Source organism: Dreissena polymorpha, chromosome 4 (assembly GCF_020536995.1).
Source record: "Dreissena polymorpha isolate Duluth1 chromosome 4, UMN_Dpol_1.0, whole genome shotgun sequence".
Taxonomy (NCBI): Eukaryota; Metazoa; Mollusca; class Bivalvia; order Myida; family Dreissenidae; genus Dreissena; species Dreissena polymorpha.
The window spans coordinates 53867838-53887073 of record NC_068358.1 but is presented as its reverse complement, the minus strand read 5'-3'; the positions used below and the strand labels follow the sequence as shown (position 1 = coordinate 53887073).

The 19236-nt window shown below is 33.0% G+C and overlaps 1 protein-coding gene across 4 annotated transcripts in view; it reads left to right on the top strand.

Annotated features, from left to right (window-relative positions):
- Positions 1 to 19236, top strand: part of LOC127876080 (tripartite motif-containing protein 2-like) — a 65549-nt gene that overhangs the window by 18746 nt on the left and 27567 nt on the right. The window contains exon 1 of one of the 4 annotated variants that reach the window (XM_052420990.1): positions 1437 to 2111. The exons of 1 other annotated variant lie outside the window; for it this stretch is intronic. Coding sequence is in view for 1 of the 3 variants with exons in the window: in XM_052420988.1 (XP_052276948.1) it covers positions 17994 to 18077 (84 nt within the window). In the remaining 2 variants the exon portion in view is untranslated. Of the gene's footprint in view, positions 1 to 1436; positions 2112 to 6815; positions 6975 to 17714; positions 18078 to 19236 lie in introns of those variants that run through there. 2 more of the 4 variants (XM_052420992.1, XM_052420988.1) reach the window with 2 other exon arrangements.

Genomic DNA, 19236 nt, shown 5'->3' with positions numbered 1-19236 from the left:
GTGGAAGTGCTGTAAAATGATACTAACTTGTGGTGAACTTTTTTGCTTGTTCAAAGCTTCGAGTGACCTTGAGAATTTCAACATTATTTGTTTTTGAGTCTTCCTGAAAAATCTAACATCTTGAGAATTGAATGTAAAGCTAAAGCTGCATTGCTATGTGGCTGAGAAGAATGAGCATATGTTTGTGCAATAGTGTATTTTATGCAACATCTGTTTCTTCAAGCAGGTCTGTAAAATCAAAGCACTGAAGGCTGACAGTTGTTTGCTATTGTGTGAATATTCATCATCATCATCATCATCATCATCATCTTCATCATCTTCATCATCTTCATTATCATCATCATATTTGTTAAAAATTAAAATTATTGTTATTATTGTTGTTTCATCATTACCATCATCATCATCATCATGATCATCACCACATTGTCCTACCATCATGATTGTCGTATCATTGTTATTATCATCATCATATGCAGCAGCAACAGAAGCAGCAGCAACAGAAGCAGCAGCACAAGCATCAGCATGATCATGATCAAAATAATTGTCACAATTACCAGTATGAGCAGTATCATTAATTTTGTCACTTGTTCATTATCATTGTTCATTTGAATTTACAATATGTATGCAGTAGTAGTCACTCAAAGATTGTTCTCGAACAGTTCATGAAAGTTTCGCAGAAGCATTGATGACAACTGTTATACAAAATAATGATATTTTGATAATAATTTAAAATTCATATTTTAGTTCATAAGTATCATTGCACTAATTATGGCTAAACTGCATATTTTCAGTTTATAATTCAGATTTGTAAAATTATATATGCACTTAAACATGTACATGTATGCTCAGTATTTAAAACATTACTGTATATTATATCAAATGTAACTTTTTAAATAGTTTTTAGCTCGGCATTTTCAGAGAAAACCCAAGGTATTGTCATAGCCAGCTCGCCGTCCGACGTCCACCGCTTGACGTCTGCCGTCCGCGTCGAGCAAAAACCTTAACATTGGCTCTAAAATCAAAGTGCTTCCACCTACAACTTTGAAACTTCATATGTAGATGCACCTTAATGAGTTCTACACGCCACACCCATTTTGGGGTCACTAGGTCAAAGGTCAAGGTCACTGTGACCTCTAAAAAAAAAAAAAAAAAAAATTCTGACAAGCTTTCATTTATTCAAAACTGCACCCGTAGCTGAGCGTAGCACCCGTTATGAGGTGCTCTTGTTTTTATTATCATGTGTGAACAATATAAATATCTGTTGTACATCTATTTGGTTGTGTATGTTTAAGTTACTCAAGCTGTTAATTTAGCAAGACTAGAATAAACTAAAATTATTTGCCTCATGAATGTAACGCTTTACAATAATATTATTATCTACATTTCTTAATATTTTCTGTACTGGAAAAAATATTATCATATGATATGATAGCGTTCAACAATTTTATGATTGTATTTCATGAAGAACAAGATGATCACAACAGATTTTTTTTAAGGAATCAATTCACAGAGATTTATTTAAAAATATCACCCACTTTGTGACAAGGAAATTGAAACATAATACCATGGGAAAGTGTTACCGGTATTGGATTTGTAAAGTTGCTCTTCTGTTACAGTATTCAATGCAATATAGCACACTGGTGGTAATTACATGTACCATGATGCTACACAAGTAATTTAATTAGATTGGGAAGTACTGTGTATAGCACAATTAAAATCTTTACAAAGGTCAATGCATTGGATTCACATGTTTGTGATACATTTAAGTAATTCATTATTTGTACAGTCATGCCCTGGGACAACTATCTTACTAATAATGAAATAGTAAATAATAAATGAAAGTTCAAAGTGGATAAGCAGTGTTTGCCCATTTAAGTCTGCAGTCAACAGAAGAAAGTACAGTGTAATTTACTTACCAAACAGTCTGGTGACATGCCATATCTGCAAAAGTGTACACTTTTTATCAACTGGATACAAAGTTTGGGTCATACTAAAAGACTTCAGGGAAACTTTAGAATAATTAAGTTAGAGTTGAAAATTGATGTCTTAAAATTTTGAATTTCCTCAGTTTGAAGATTTGTGCACATGTAAATGGCTACCATGGAATTCAGGTAGGTGTACATAATTGCATTCAAGGAATCAGAGGGTTTAATCACATGACAAAAAAGATGGCGACGTGCATGCCGAGAGAAGTATTTTATGCAGTTTTATGCCCTTTATTACTAAATTGTTCAAATTCAACTCATTTTCCAGCCATATCGTCAAGAGAGTGATATTAAATTAGCATTTATATTATATAAATATTCGCTCTATATCTCGGCTTTATTTGCCACAAACTTTTTTAGCAGGTCACAAAATAACAGCTCCCGCTTAGAAATTTTGCAGTGAGTAAAGTCGAAAAAAGAGCGAATATTAACACAAAATAAACACTTATCACTTTCTTGCTGATATGGTTGAAAAGAGAGCCACACTTTCAAACAACTAATACAATTAAAAAGGGTATAAAACGGTAAAAAAGACCCGTCTCTGCATGGATTTTAGTCCCATCTTTTTTGTTAGGTGATTATCCCCTCCGGGAATGTATGTGATGAATCTATAACTGATATAAACTGTCAGTCAACATTTTCGCTATTAAGTATATTTTTATATAGGAGACTATATAGGTCTCTGTCACCCATGTATAATCCGTAATGCTAATAAATATCAGCAGGATAATACATGGCCCTGAAATATATATTTTATTACGAGGAACACATGATATTTGAGGACCTTATAATATTGTGGGATGTCTATTGTCTAATATCTTCACTGATTTATGCATAATGAAACTTAAAATTTCAAATATTATAATCAGAATGGGCTTCTGAATCATGTGACTGACAAATTTTTAAACACTAGGCCACTCCAGTATTTTTGTGATGCATGTTACTGTAATAAAGCCTGCCATGCTCGTGTTATTAGTAATTTTAATGAAGAATAATTCAAAATTATAAATTTGTTTAATTTTAGAAATGCTTTATAATCATTTGTTTTTAATATGCCATTTAAAAACTGCTGTTTCATGACTTTATTTAGCATATTTGTGTTTGGTTGGATTTTAAAGACATTAATACTGAAAAGTCAAAGGGAATATATATTATTATTGAGCTTCATTACGTAATTTTTATAGCATGTAGGTGACTTTAAAAAATATATATATACAACCTTACAAACAATTTTTATTTACATTACAATAAAATTGAACTTTAAAGAGAGACTGTACGATTTTGTCAAATATTTATGAAAGTTATATAAAATGTGTACAAAAAACTTATTATACATATATATTTCAATATAAATTAAAATAAAAGTTAAGAAGAACATGTGTCGAAAAATGCAAAATAAGCCAGATATTTAATTCTGAAATAAAAAAATGTCTGTACAGTCGAATTTGCCAGCATGAATATCATACATGTACGATGTGAATCTAAATTTAGGTTTACAGATCATTTTAATTTCCTGCAACGATATCTATTCATACGACGCACGAACACTTAACTCTGATCCTAATAAAAAGACAAATGCTTGGGTTATTGTAGGAAAATATGTACGAAATATCTTTGTCCTAATCGGCTCGGTGCGCTAATTTGTCTTTGCTGCATTTTATGAAATTTGTCTTCAATGTATAATTTTTCTTGCCTATTTTGTGTCATTTTAACATATTTTTATGCCCCCGGTAGGAGGGCATAAAGTGATCGGTCTGTCCGTCCGTCTGTCTGTCTTTCTGTCACACTTTGCGTTTAGGTTTCGAAAAATGCTCATAACTTCTATGTTCCTTGAGATGGAACCTTCATGTTTGGTACGCATGTGTATATGGACAAGGCCTTTCCATACGCACACTTATTTCTACCCCTGTGACCTTGACGTTGAACTTAGGGTCCGCGTTTAGGTTTAGAAATCTGTGTTTAGGTTTCGAAAAATGCTCATAACTTCTATGTCCCTTGAGATATAACCTTCATATTTGGTATGCATGTGTATATGGACAAGGCTTTTCCATACGCACAAAAATTTGACCCCTGTGGCATTGACGTTGAACTTAGGGTCTGCGTTTAGGTTTCGAAATCTGCGTTTAGGTTTCGAAAAATGCTCATTACTTCTATGTCCCTTGAGATATAACCTTCATATTTGGTATGCATGTGTATATGGACAAGGCCTTTCCATACGCACACAAAATTTTACCCCTGTGACCTTGACTTTGAACTTAGGGTCCGTGTTTAGGTTTCGAAATCTGCGTTTAGGTTTCGAAAAAAGCTCATAACTTATATCTTCTATCAAGCGTTTATAGGGGGCATAAGTCATCCTATGGTGACAGCTCTTGTTATCAATCTAATACAATTTAACACAAATAAAAATCGTGCAGTCTCACTTTAAGTTTGTTTACAGTAGACTCAAGCCACTTATTACTTAAAAGCTGTGTTGTTTTTATGCCGCCGAAGGAGGGCATATAGTGATCGCACTGTCCGTATGTCTGTCTGTCACACTTTGCGTTTAGGTTTCGAAAAATGCTCATGACTTCTATGTCCCTTGAGATACAACCTTCATATTTGGTATGCATGTGTATATGGACAAGGCCTTTCCATAGGCACAAAAATGTTTACCCCTGTGACCTTGACCTTGAACTTAGGGTCCGCGTTTAGGTTTCAAAATCTGCGTTTAGGTTTCGAAAAATGCTCATAACTTCTATGTCCCTTGAGATATAACCTTCATATTTGGTATGCATGTGTATATGGACAAGGCCTTTCCATACGCACAAATATTTTTACCCTTGTGACCTTGACCTTGAACTTAGGGTCCGCGTTTAGATTTCGAAATCTGTGTTTAGGTTTCGAAAAATGCTCATAACTTCTATGTCCCTTGAGATAAACCTTCATATTTGGCATGCATGTGTATATGGACAAGGCCTTTCCATACGCACACAAATTTTGACCCCTGTGACCTTGACCTTGAACTTAGGGTCCGCGTTTAGGTTTCGAAATCTGCGTTTAGGTTTCGAAAAATACTCATTACTTCTATCAAAGCGTTTATAGGGGGCATAAGTCAACCTATGGTGACAGCTCTTGTTTAGGTAAATAAATGGGATACTAAATATATGAAAAACTAAATGTAACCTGTATAATACAATATTATTAATTATGTTTTAAACAAAAACCCCTAATTGACCATCTTTAACTTGCACTTTGAAGAAAACATGAATCAAACTGTGTTGGTTGAGGTTGCAATGTGCAGCCACAGTGCAATAACTGGAAAGTTAGATTAATTTTTAAGTATAGTCACAGACAGACTAATCTGAAACTCAGCAGTGTTTGGTATTGATTTAACCAGGTGAGAGATGAATCATAATTTTTGCCACAGGCATTTCTTTAAAGGCTATTGATTTGAATGTCTCAACAGCTTTAAAGCTGCTACTCTGAAAAACCGGGAAATAATTAAGCAATTTGATTGATCAGAAAAGTTTGTAAGCTTGACATCAAAAATTGGACAAATTGTTGGTATTGGCAAGCTCCTTACATGACAATCTGATTACTTCATCTTATTTGTATGCCCTCAAAAGAAGGTATACCTTTTTCGTTTTCAATAATATGTTTCTTGTAAGGAGCATAATTCAGCAATTTTAAGGGTATTTAAACTATCCTTCATATTTATAATGATAGAATTGGCTTTATAAAGGAAAAATGTTGAAAGGCTATTTCTATCTCTTCAGATATTTTCAGAATTCATATTTGTATAGACTAGAATAAATATAAAGGTCGTCAATTGATAGATGACATTCACAGGAACTGCAGGGTATATGGACCATAAATCTTTCTACGGTATTTTTTGAGTTATTGCCCTTTGCTTATTTTTTGTGCTGGACATAATAACATACTGTGAGTTTATTGTCTTGAGCATAACTTGAAAAGTGTTGAATTTATTAAAACGATATTTCATATATTTTACTAAAAGGCTTTGAGAAGAATTGCACAGTAAAACTACCCTAACTCTTCCTTCAACATTGACTGTTATTGGACTTTGTTTTTTCCTTTAAATAGATTTACTGTACAAGCTAGGTGGATCTGGTTAAGGGGTAAAACACGATATGTTTTATACAACATGTATCATTATAAACAAAGTATAATTGTGTAATTTAGAATATATTTCTGTGATCTCTGATAATATGAAAACAAATACTGAGTATTACTTGTTCATTTTCTAGCCCAAACATCCATCCCTCCTTATTGATTTGATGTCAGCATAAAAACCAAACAGCTTAGAAGCTATTGATGTTGTATTGATCACATGAAGCACCAGGGAACACATTCCTTGTTTCATACTTGTTGCTTAATGTCCAGGATATGATAGGTGTATTTGTGATGTTGTTTAATTTGGTTTTATGCAGAATTATTCATGTTTGAATGCTATACGTTTTTTGTTTTTTGCGTGAAATGATATTTGATATTAATGTTATTTCTCTAAATTTCAAATAAATTTTGCTTTATTAGTTTGATAATCATGAATGGGAACTTTTTTAATTGTCAATATTTTGGGGGAAAAATGTTGTTGGTTTGAATCATAAAAACACTCTAAACACCAATAATGCAAGACAGATAATTTTGTGATCAAGTAATTATTGAGTTAAAAAAATGTTTATATAATTATTCATTTCATTGTGTATTCTTATAATTTTCCAGTTTTCATATTATTAGCACATTTGCCAGAATATCTATTAATGTGTGTTCAACCTTTTCTCAGGCACCTTGTGGTATATTGCAGTGCATTTGTGAGTGTAAGTTTTAAACACAAGCAACTCCTGTTCTCTAGAAATTTAGAAGGCGAAGAGTGTGCAAAGTATTTTAATTTGAAATTGGAGACAGTGTCAGCATGTGGCAAGATAGAGTGATGTGACGTTGTGGTTTGTTCTCAGAAACAATGGATATGTTTAGGACTCCAATGTTAAGGTCTGTACACAATAAACAGTTTATCACAGGCATTTGCAATTGTTTACTGTTGTGCATGATTCATGAAATCATAATTATGTACTTGAAGGGTACTTGTACATAAATATTTGAAGATGTTCAACGTTAGATTCAAAAGAATTGTCACTGTACACAATATAGAAATATAACACTACTGGAATAGACATATACTGAAAATGTATTTGTCTATAAATAATCATGTGTAAAATTGATAAAAGTATAGCACTTTACAAATGTGAAAAAAATTGAGTGTTCCTGTTGGTTTTGTTAAAAGTTGTTTTAATTCAGCCAGAGACAGTTTATGGGTATTACTTCTTCTGATAAACAAACCCTGCACAAAGGTTATCATTGCTGAGATGTATTTAAATCATATAAACTGTTATCCAAGTACTGCATGGTATCCATGACTCAGACTTGATTAGACTAGTCTTGTGTTTTTTTATCTTGACAACTTCAATCCCTTGCTATCCTTTATGTTCATTTATCAAGGAAAAACAATTTACTGCATGCTTGTGAAGGACCTTTTTTAAAGGGGCCTTTTCACAGATTATGTCATGTATTGAAGTTTGTCATTAAATGCTTTATTTTAATAAATGTAAACATTGGATCTAAAAAGCTCCAGTAAAACACAATAATAAAATTAAAGAAAGAAAAAAAAGAACTCTCAACTGGGCTCTAACCACTGACCCCTGGAGTAAAAGTCCACCGCTTAGACCACAAGGCCATCCGTGCTCATACAGTAAACAATGTATTTTATACTTTATATAAGCAATCCTCGTAGTGTCGCAAAAAATAATGACAACAACAGAACTCACCAAATTATTGAATTGTTTGGCATTGCAACGCTTTATAATTTTCAGGTTTTTAAATCATCAAAAGATGCATATAATGGATATTTTAGAGGATGGTAAATGTTCAGTATTACTGTTTCAATCACAAATATCATAACTACAACGAAAATTTGCAAATCTTAAACAATTTTTTTTATTTTGTCAAATGACCAAAATGTGAAAAGGTCCCTTTAAGGGCTATAGCACATAAGATCCTTGTTTAATCTTATGTTTTGTGTTAAACTTTAAAAAGCAATACCAATATCTGCATGCCTTTCTTACATCTACTATAGATATGTTTTTATGCCCGTTGGTAAGGTTGCAATTTATCACAGTCGGACTTCCATCCGTCAGTCCATTTGTTTGGCATTCCGTTTCAGGAGTTTTTTTTCCTTAACACATCTACATGACTTACAGATCAAGTTTGACTTTGGTTCCAGTCAATTAATTTTTGACGAAGTTATGGGCCTTGGAATGTTCTTTAAAATAATGATTTTCCATTGTTGTTTTCCGAAACGCTTTGAAAGATTTACCTGTTTTTTGTAGTGTGAGTCTACCTGCATGATTTAATAACAAATCAAATTTGAGTGTTGTTTTGGTTCATTTATTTTTGGCATAGTTATGGGCCTTGGACTCTTCAATAATTTTTTGCTGAAGGCTTGCAGATATTTTCCTGATTTTTTGTTTGTTAGTCTCATGATCTACATGACATACAGGGCAAGTTTGAGTTTTGTTGCGGTCTGACCTGCAATTTAGCAGAAGTAATTGCCCTCTTTTTATACCTTTGTTTAGGTAAATGTGCATCATTGTTTCTTCTACAGGTTTGAATTGAAACTTCATACCTGTGCTTGGGTCATTCTGTGTGGTCACTGACCAAGTTCCATAACTCTGGTCTACATTTTAGAAGAATATGCCCCCTTTTTGGCTAAGAAAGTTGGTTAAGGGTATTATATGTGCAACATCTCCTTAAAATAAATGTTTCTACTATAGATATTCATTCAAAAACTTCATGCATGTTCTAATGGAGTTCCTTTGAAAATTCACTTACCAAGATTTGTGATCAGCTTTTGAAATTCATGTTGAAGTTGACATGCAACAAGTACATACTTGGTAACTACTACAGATATTCCATTGAAACTTCACACTTGGCTTAAGGATAATCATGTGAGATCACTGACAAAGGCTCATAACTCTGTCCTACAATTTATTAGAATTATGCCACTTTGGTTACTTAAAAAAGTCAGGATAACGTTTGAGTATGACATAAAATACATCTTTGTCCACTTATAACAGATATTGAAATAAAACTTCACATAATATGTGTTTAGTTTGTTTTAAAAAAGTCACTGACCAAGACCTATAACTTTGACCAATATTTGTATATGAGTATTCCTCCATATGTACTTAGACAAGTCAGGTTAAGTTTTGTGTGCAAGTTGAAATGTTTGTTTTTTCATTTCAATGTGTGCATGATGCATATCTCTGTTACGATCACAGATATTCAATTGTAAAGTCACACATATGTTTAGAAACATCATGTGAGGTCACTGAGCAAGGCTCATAAGTCTGCAGAGCAATTTAGCAGAATAATGCTCCTAATTGTTCTTAATTGTGATTAGAAAATTAACATAATTGTTAGCCTGCAACGACTTCTCTTTCTAGCTTACACAGAGACTAAGCAAGGGGTTGGATTGTAGGCCATTTGGGTAGGCCAGGTTTGAATGTTACTAAGCATTTTAAAAAAATGTCTCTTCAGTTAAGATGTTGCTGTTGTTTTTAACCAGGTTTTCCGAAGGAAAAAACTGGTTATTAGATTTGCGAATGTCGGCGGGCGGGCAGGCAGGCGGGTGGGCGGAATAAGCTTGTCCGGGCCATAACTTTGTCGTTCATAGTTAGATTTTAAAATCATTAGGCACATTTGTTCACCATAATTGGACGGTGTGTCGCGCGAAAGAATTACGTCGATATCTCCAAGGTCAAGGTCACACTTTGAGTTCAAAGGTCAAAAATGGCCATAAATAAGCTTGTCCGGGCCATAACTATGTCGTTCATTGTGAGATTTTAAAATCATTTGGCACATGTGTTCACCATCATTGAACGGTGTGTGGCGTGAAAGAATTACGTCTATATCTCCAAGGTCAAGGTCACCACAACTAAAAATAGATTGATTTTGAAACAAGGGGGGTAACTATGAACAATCAGTAACAATGCACATTTTGAGTTTGAGTTTTCTTTCTTTATCAGCCTTTTTTCAAATTGAAATCAAGGTCGCCAAGACTAAAAATAGATTGAATTTGAAACAAGGGGGGTAACAATGCACATTTTGAATTGTCTCCCTTTATCAGATTATTTTTTTTAATTGAAAACCTGGTTTTGTGACAATTTTGTCCCTTGTTGTTTTAAGTAAGCTAACATATGCAGACCAAAAGGTTGGTTGCACTTGGGGCCAGTTGGGTCAAGGTAATAGTAACTTAAAGTAAAAATTAATGGTTTCGGGTCACTTGAGTTTTGATAAAGGAACATTTTGTATTATGTTGTGATTTTGTGTGAAATTAGCTGACATTTGGAACTTGCTTGAAATTTAATCAAACGCAAATAAATTAATTGGCAACTAGTTAAGTCTCTTTGCTCATTACTAGTTTTAATTTATACATGTTTGGCTTTAACTTTACAAACTTTGCAAGTACTAAAAAAATTCACCTTACAGTATTTCTTGGTGGTCAATATATCTAGCAACTGACAGAAAATGTACATAATACACTGTCAAATTGGACTAAGAATAGTCTTGGGACAACTCTTGTTTTGTTTTAGGGTTGCATTAATATTTTGTGTTTAAGTCAATATTAACAAACTTAAAACAAGCTTCATATAAATTAAGTTGAAACTTATTAATTTCAGAATTTGATTGTAAGGCTTATTCTTCTTGAGAAACTTTCTAGTCTGTTTCCTTGGAAGAACAAGTACTTCGGAAAGATGAATGCTTCATCCCTTAGTGGGGCTCAAACTCATGACCTCCTTTTCGCATGGCAGTCACACTGCATCCATTACAGACTTGTATTACAGCAACATTATTTTACATCTTATAACTTAACTTTTGTCCATTATAAGAAGGTTAACCCATAAAGAAAAGTTTTGACTAACATCAATTATGCTTCCTACAAAGCTATGATACATTCATTATTGCATAGACGATGTCTTGGAACACTTTCAACACAACTATCAACTGCTTTTGTAAGCTTCAAATCATCTATATATTCTGTTTTTCGAGGTAGCTTTTCACCTTTGGTGACCATTGCATAACGCCAGCAGACCAGAATGAATACACTCCATTCATTCAATTGGCTGATTTGAGCATAATCCCCCGGAACATTGGCAACATCACTGCATCTTTGTAGTATAGGATGGAACACTGTACAGTGTAGGGAAATGGGACTAACTCCCTTTTGTTCATACGAAACATAGAAACTCATATTGGCTCAGTTACAATAGCGCATTACCAGTAAGTTCTATCCCCAATTACCCAAGACTTTCAGGGTAAGTGCTGGGTCAGTAATTCGTCAGGCGAAGACATAATGTACTATCAGTAAACACCTTATGTTGATAACACAGTATTGCTTTCAATATATCAAATTAAACAACTTTTAGGGAAAGAAATCAATGAAAATAATGGGTAAATGCTATTTGTCTTGCGTTGTGAGACTAAACCACCGAAATAGTATAGTCAGTCCATGATACAAAATGTAGAAGGGAAATCATTTAATCATGATTAGCCACACATGTAAGACGTTGTCAGTCAGTCTGTCTGAAAATCTTTCCTTCAAGCCAGAATATGCTACTGATATTTGCCAGTTTGCTATTAATAACACAAAGTGACTTCAATTATCAATTTCCATTTACAATACTGAATGAGATTCAGCCACACATCATGCGAAAATAGGTCTGATGTATGTAGCTCCAGCTCAGCCTGTGCATCAATGCAGTCTTGTCAGGATATGCATACTGAGGAGGATACTTAGCAGATACCACGAAACCTTGCATGCTTTTTATAGAGGAAAGGGTAGCCCATGACCAGACTGCGCGAGTGCGTAGGCTGGGTTTGAGCTAAGCTGGCTGCATATGATGCGGATGTTACAGAGTTTGAATGTGTGGAAAGAAAACTGTGTCTTTATAAGATATCAACATACCATATGTTTCGATGATGAAGAAATACATTCATAATAAGTCATGTGAGGACACATATGATGTGATCTCAAGTTGTACAATTGTACATCATCATCATCATCACCGTCATCATCATCATCATCATCATCAACAACATTAAATTGAGAGGTCTGGCTGTTAAGGGATAATGAGGATTGACAAAGCAATCCTCCAATTATCAGGTTTGTTAAGGGCTGCTGAGAGAAGCTCATCCATGGGGAGAGATGTCCACTCTTTCACATTGTCCATTCAACTTAAATTCTAATGGCTTTGATGGTGACTTCCCACTAGCATGCCCTGGATCATAGCCTTTCACAGAGAGATTTGTCTGGTGACTGATGACGTGTCCAAACCAAGCCAGCTTTAGTCTTTTGACGGCCGCGAGGAGCGGCTCTTGTGGGCCAACAAGTGTGGCAGTCATATTTAGGACATACTTATTGGACTTGCTCCATGGACAGGGTTACTCCCAAGGAATTGTTGCTGATCTTTTTTTCAAGCTTTTCATGTTTGTTCTGTTCACCATGATCTTCGACCTCTCTGTTAAGACCTCCATTCTGCATGCTCCTGCTCTTTCCCAGAGTCTGTTGGTGAGGTCTTTGAGTTCACTTTTTGTGCCTCCCATGAGTTTGAGATGGGTAATCCACCGATGGAGATAAAGTTGTGGTGGTCTAGGAGGGTCTCTTGCATTATCTTCTCAAGGAAACGGTTAAAGAGGACAGGGGAGAGCAGTCACCATTGACCAATTCCAATGATGTCCTGAAGAAGTCACCCTTCCGTCCATTGAGAAGTACTGTGCTGGTGGTGTTTTCATAGACTTGTTAGATGACTTTCACCAATGATTTGTAAGTGATGAATCATCTCAGAACCTGCCATACGCCATCATGCCACACGTGGTCAAAAGCTGTCTTTAAGTCGATTAAGATGTGGAAAAGCTAACATTGGTGTTGTAGGTGTTTGTAAATGATGACTTCAGATGAAGAACTGTGCCACTGTGCTCCGCTGAGCTCTGAATCCAGCCTGCTTGTCTGCCAGCATTTAATTTGCTTCACCTAACTTTTCATTTTGTTAAGGATGATGCCTATCATTATTTTCATGGTTTAGGTTGCCCTTTTTCGGTAGGCAGATCACCAGAGACTGCGTCCACTCTGGGCTACTGTATACTTTTGCTTATAAGACGCCCTCGCTTATAAGACGCACCCTCCTGACTGTGGACTTCAAAATGGGTGGATTTTAGACTGACACGCGTATAAGATGCTGTCAAATTTTTCCATTTTCATCGGCCGAAAAATGGCAGATGGTTAAAGAAAATCATCAATTTTTCTTCAAGAATTTTAAATTTTGTAAAGGATAAATATTGCAATTAATTTTCAAATCAGAAAAAAGATAGAAAATTTTGTTGATGTATACAATGGGCGTATGAGCTAAAATACTCCTTCCTTTCACAAATTGTTTTTGGCTACCGAAAAGTAGAATTATGCTATAAAAACAACTTTGCAAACTGGAAATCTGAAATTTGAAATTCGGCAATCCGGTACAAAGATGGTGACGATCACAGCTTTATTGCTTTATCCGTCCATTTAACCGATTTTAATCGCTTAGAAGTTAAACGGACCTTCGGCAGCTTATTGGTGTTAATCTGTTGTATAATGTTAATAAAGGTGTGAACAACTCGTGAGTCAGTGTTTAATACATGTATTCCCTATCAGAGCAGTACATGTAAGAAAAATAAATATAATCCAGACGATTTATTTACATGCTAACGCAGTGTAACTGTTAACAGATATTCACTTTCATTTTTACCCCTAAAGGCTTATCAGAAAATTCCTGAGAAGCAAGTTTTTTACATTAACCAAAATGCACTGTACTCTTTACACTTCTGAAAATTGTCGTAGGCATAAGGTTGTGTTTATGAAATTTTTAAACATATTTATTGTCATAAATGTTTAAGATTATTTTTTCGTAAGTGATGTTGTAATTATATTGGATTATCAGATAAATGTCAACATTAGAAAAGCGGTATATATACAGTTATCGATATGATTCGGTTTATATGCATAAATTTGCGAATCACCGACTTTAGAGAAAATGCAAATGGCTGCCGCGATAATTCATAACAACTGACAAGTGTCCAATTTGGCCAGCGTAAGCCCAGTAAACTTGATTTTTTTTTAGAAATTTCTGATATTTTCACCAGTATCTCGCTTTTAAGACGAGACCCCCACTGTAACTTATGACTTTGAGTCTTAAAAATGCATCTTATAATCGAAAGTATACAGTATATATGTTATACATCACTTTACAATAGTCTCAATATAGGGGAGGCCAGCATGTTTGGTATTGATGTGGAGGGATAAGGAAGTTATCCCTCTTGGTACAATTTTGTCAATCTTGCACTTTTTCACTTTATCTTAAAATATTTTATTTTCAAAATGATGAAACTGTCTGTTTAACATTTTTTTATTGAGGCTCATTTGAATAAATATTTCTGCACAAACCATTTTACACATCTGATTTACTGGATCACTTTATTATTCAATAATTTATTCATAACTATTAACCTTCAGGCAAATATAAATTAGTTTTGTCTATGTAAAGTATAAGTAAAAGGCGAAAGGTTATAACTGTTAACATAATATCGACACATTGTTTCTTATTATTTATGAAAAATTTTCATCTTTGTTGACATATTTTCCCAGTAAGGTTTGAAGGGATTTTTTACTATAGTCCCCATATTGGATGGTCAGTATGGATTGGTCTGTCATCATTTCTTGTCAAGCAAACTTCATCTTTCTTCTTAAAGCGGGTATATATGATTTTGTCAAATATTTATGAATTTATAAAAAATGTGTAAAAAAACTTATTATATATATATTTCAATATAAATTAAAATAAAAGTTAAGAAGAACATGTGTCGAAAAATGCGACATAAGCCAGATATTTAATTCTGAAATTGAAAACGGCTGTACAGCTGAATTTGCCAGCATGTATACCATACATGTACGATGTGAATCTAAACTTACATTGATCATGACTGGCAGATGACCCCTATTGATTTTGAGGTCACTAGCTCAAAGGTCAATGAAATTCAAAATTATTGTTAATGACACGGACGCAGCTGAGCCTTCTTTAGTTCTTTGGTCCCTGAGGTCTTATTGTAATTTTTGTAACACCAGTTTCTTATTAAACAAATGCTATACACTTGATAATTTTGTTTCTTTAAACATCTCCCTGTTTTATTAAGTAAATGATTGCATCTCACTTTCAGTTAATAATTAAAAACTCATCGGTATTTATCATAAATATTGTATTGGAACAATATTTGCATTAAAAGATTATTTATATGTCTAGAATAAGAAACACAAAATCAGTTTAAAGATTAATTGACTCTTTTTAATTTATATGCTGTAATTCAGAATGATTTGCAATACATGTAAATGCTTCAATCCTGTTGCTATAATTTGAATAATGAATTCATGATTTTTTGCTGTAATCAGTGAGTGTCATGAATTTTAAGTACAACTTTTAAATTTCATGACAGCCTGATTGATTGTATGAATTCTGAATTTTGACCCCAGTTGAATTAAATGATGCCTTTGATTATATCGAATATGTCAAGAAAACTGATTTTGAAGTAAACAGGTCAAATGACGAAGTCTCAGCGGTTTGTTTCTGCACAATACATGTATTTAGAGAATGCTTTGACCTCTAATCACCCAACGTGGTATCCTGCTTACACGGGAAGGAAGAAAATGCCTTTTGACTTTGAGGTCAGCAGGTGAAATGTCAAGGTCTCATGGGACTGAACGATGTAACTTGCTTCCCGATAAACTATTTTGTTATCACAGGATAGTCAAAGAACATGATATTCAAGTTATTATGCAGGTTACTAGGGAAGAAATGAAGAAGTCCTTTCAAATTTGATGTCTGCCAGTCAAAGGTCAAGGTAACAGGGAAGTGTAATATAAAATCAGTCTCCAAATAAGATATAGGAAATGTTAAAACATGAGATCTTGTAGAATTGTATGGTGTCTGAGGTAAGAAGGAAGACCCTTATTGCAAATATGGTCGATATGCCCATGCAATATTTAACAAATGATGTACAATAATTGCACATATATTGACAATTTTGCTCAAAGTCAGATGGTAAACATGTCTTGTGTTGTTATTAATAATCTTAACATATCAATATGACAGCTAAGAAAAGTGTTTGTTACAGTGATATTAAGAATGAGACAGAACTTTGATGATATTTTCTGTAGTGATACTCAAGTATTATTAATCATAAGCGAATTTTTTTGTTGAAACAGAATGATGTATTTAATGGTGAGAACTTGGGCATTCATTGCACTAGTTCATTATGTACATTTTAAAGTGTGTTATACATTATATAATTTATCAAATTTATCATGCAAATATCGTTTAATTATTTACAATAATACAATATTTTCTTTTTCCATTTTAAGGTCATACATGGGAGCTAAAAATAAATATATAATATACATATAAATATATAAGGCATGAATATTAAATCAACCTTACAAAAAGCAAAATCATATATTGCCACGAAGACCAACTTTTTACCTCATAAAGTGCATACCTAGTATGTCATTGCAATAAAGCCAATATTATTATGTTTGCTTAAGGCATGCTTTTTGAAGAGGCCACATGGTACTTTACTGTATGAAACCTTCCCGCTGAAGTGTTAAACCGCTATTTTATAGGATTTGATTGCCGTAAAATTGACAATTTCTTATCGACTGTTTACCCTCCTTTAGCAGTCTAGCCATGCTTAGTTTAAACATTAATTTTGTGGTTAATGCACAGCTAAACATGTAAATCGTGAAGATGATATGTGTTGCCTCTTGAGTGGATACTGATATCTAATGATATTTTGCATTAAATTAAAATTAACAAGCTGTAATTGTGATTGTGTTTTATTTTTTAATTGATATTTAATGTAATTATTAAAAGCTGATATAAACTGGGTTTGACCTTAATTGATGTTTCTTTGATGTCCTATGATGGATCACATATTAAATTTTTAAGGTAGTGATTGTCAGTTTCTGAACGAAATAATAATGTGAAAACAAAGAGTAGCTGAATCATTTAATGATGTAGCGTTTGAATAAACTTCACATTTAATTTGATTAATAGTTAATATAACAAAATTTATTTTGTCGGTAATCAGAATTATAACCTTAATTATGAATTGATACTGAATTCAATGGATTTGATTGGAGATCAATTAAAAATAAATTGCACCATTTGTTCAAATTTAACATTCAGACTAACGGTTAATTATTTATTCAAACAAATAAAATAAAAATTTAAACATTAAACTTAATTTTGGTAAATCTTATTGTGGTAAAACTGTACCTATAATAATGATCTCACAGTGCTTTGGTTGAGTGGAAATGTGACAAATGGATACAATTAAAGCCTGATAATAATATGAGATTTGTAACATTAAATAATCATGTATGAGATGGTGTGAGTCATCCATTAATAACTGATGTTAGATGTCTACACTTTGGAGTGCAAATTGTTTAAGTGATCATTGTCATATTTGCTTCTTTACTGATTAATGCTGAATTGGGTTTTGTGTAAAGGATAGAAGTAATTGATATAAAGTATGCAATAAAGTACAAACTAACAATTCTTTGGACATATCATGTACATGTATTTTTATTGTGTATTTGTTGAAAAGTTTGTCCTTTTTGATAAGACATATGTGTACTTATGACTGTCATGTGACATTATTAAGGTCTGAATAGCAGTGTTTAAGTTTATGCAAAACTTAATTGGAAAGATACAAGCAAAAGGAGATTTTTTTTAATTAAAATTCAAATATTTTGAACTGTGCTATTAGTTTTAAAATTAAAAAAGTGACTCTGTTTTTTATCAAAGGAAATAAACAAAATTCAAAATAAATGGTATAATTTCAAACAGTGATTGTCTACTAAATCAGACAATGGAAAGCTCAGACTATAGCAGATGTGATCAGGACTTGGAAGAGTGTTGGAAAATACAGATGTTCCTGGAGTCTACTTTCCAGGTATAGCAAGTCATCAGTTTGGTAACCTTTTTTAATCTAACATTTTGGTCCTTAAATAATTCCCTTGGGTTCTATACATTTTCTCAAGGTGCATTAAAATGTAGGAGTCCACTACGTATTTGGTGTTTAACATGCACTAACTGCAAACAGATATTATTATATACAGGCAGATACAGGCAGACTAGTAATTTACTGCTAAGTGCATGCTTAAATATTGAAAGTAAAGCCATATATAGGTATTTCTTAGGCTGGGCAGATTAGAAATAATGAACTTGGTGAGAAAGGGGCATTTAATATGGTAGGATCATGTTTATGATGAAATAAATGGTAATGAGTTGTCTTATACATGTGGTCTAAAACATATGTGAGTTGGTTTCCTTGGGTTAGAACCAATACTTGATTGTAAAATATCATCACTTTCTATATTTGTTTCGTTCTGGAAAGTGAACAGGCAACAATTGAGAAATAATCATCCACAGGAATAATTATATAATGTAAATAATCTCCTCAGCTTTCTGATTATAGTTTTGTATTTATTATATTGTTCATTTGGCTTATGATAAACTTAACACAGACAGTGCGTCTTACTGTCTCAAGATGATATTGGCCAATATTTACTGATTAGCTTCTTTTAATAATTATAAAACAGCTCATAAAGTGGTTGAGTACAGAAATATAAAGTTTAATATTGACAGATTATATAGCTACTATGTCAATATTGATAGTTATGTACTTTATTATTCAGTATTCAGTTACTTTTCTAGAGGTGATCATTATTATTATTTTTGATGTAAATTGTTTGTGCTCATTAAAGACTGTTGAGTAAATGAATATTATTTTTCTATAAGACAAAAGTAAAGAGGTATATTAAACTCTTTTCAAAATATATTTGCTTATATAAAACGAACTTCATAACAAGGATTTGATTATTTAGCTTTTACTCTTCCCAAGTAGTGCTAAAATAATATTTTTATATAAATTATAAATTTAAAAAACACTTAAAAAAGTAACAAAAATCAGCACCTTAAAAAAAGATTTAAAAGTCACGCGACTGACAGCGTACAAAATCTTTAGCAGCACCTTTGAAAGAATTCATCAATAAGCATTAATTCATTGTAAGTTTGTCTAGGAGAAACATTATTTTGTTGTTCATATGTGA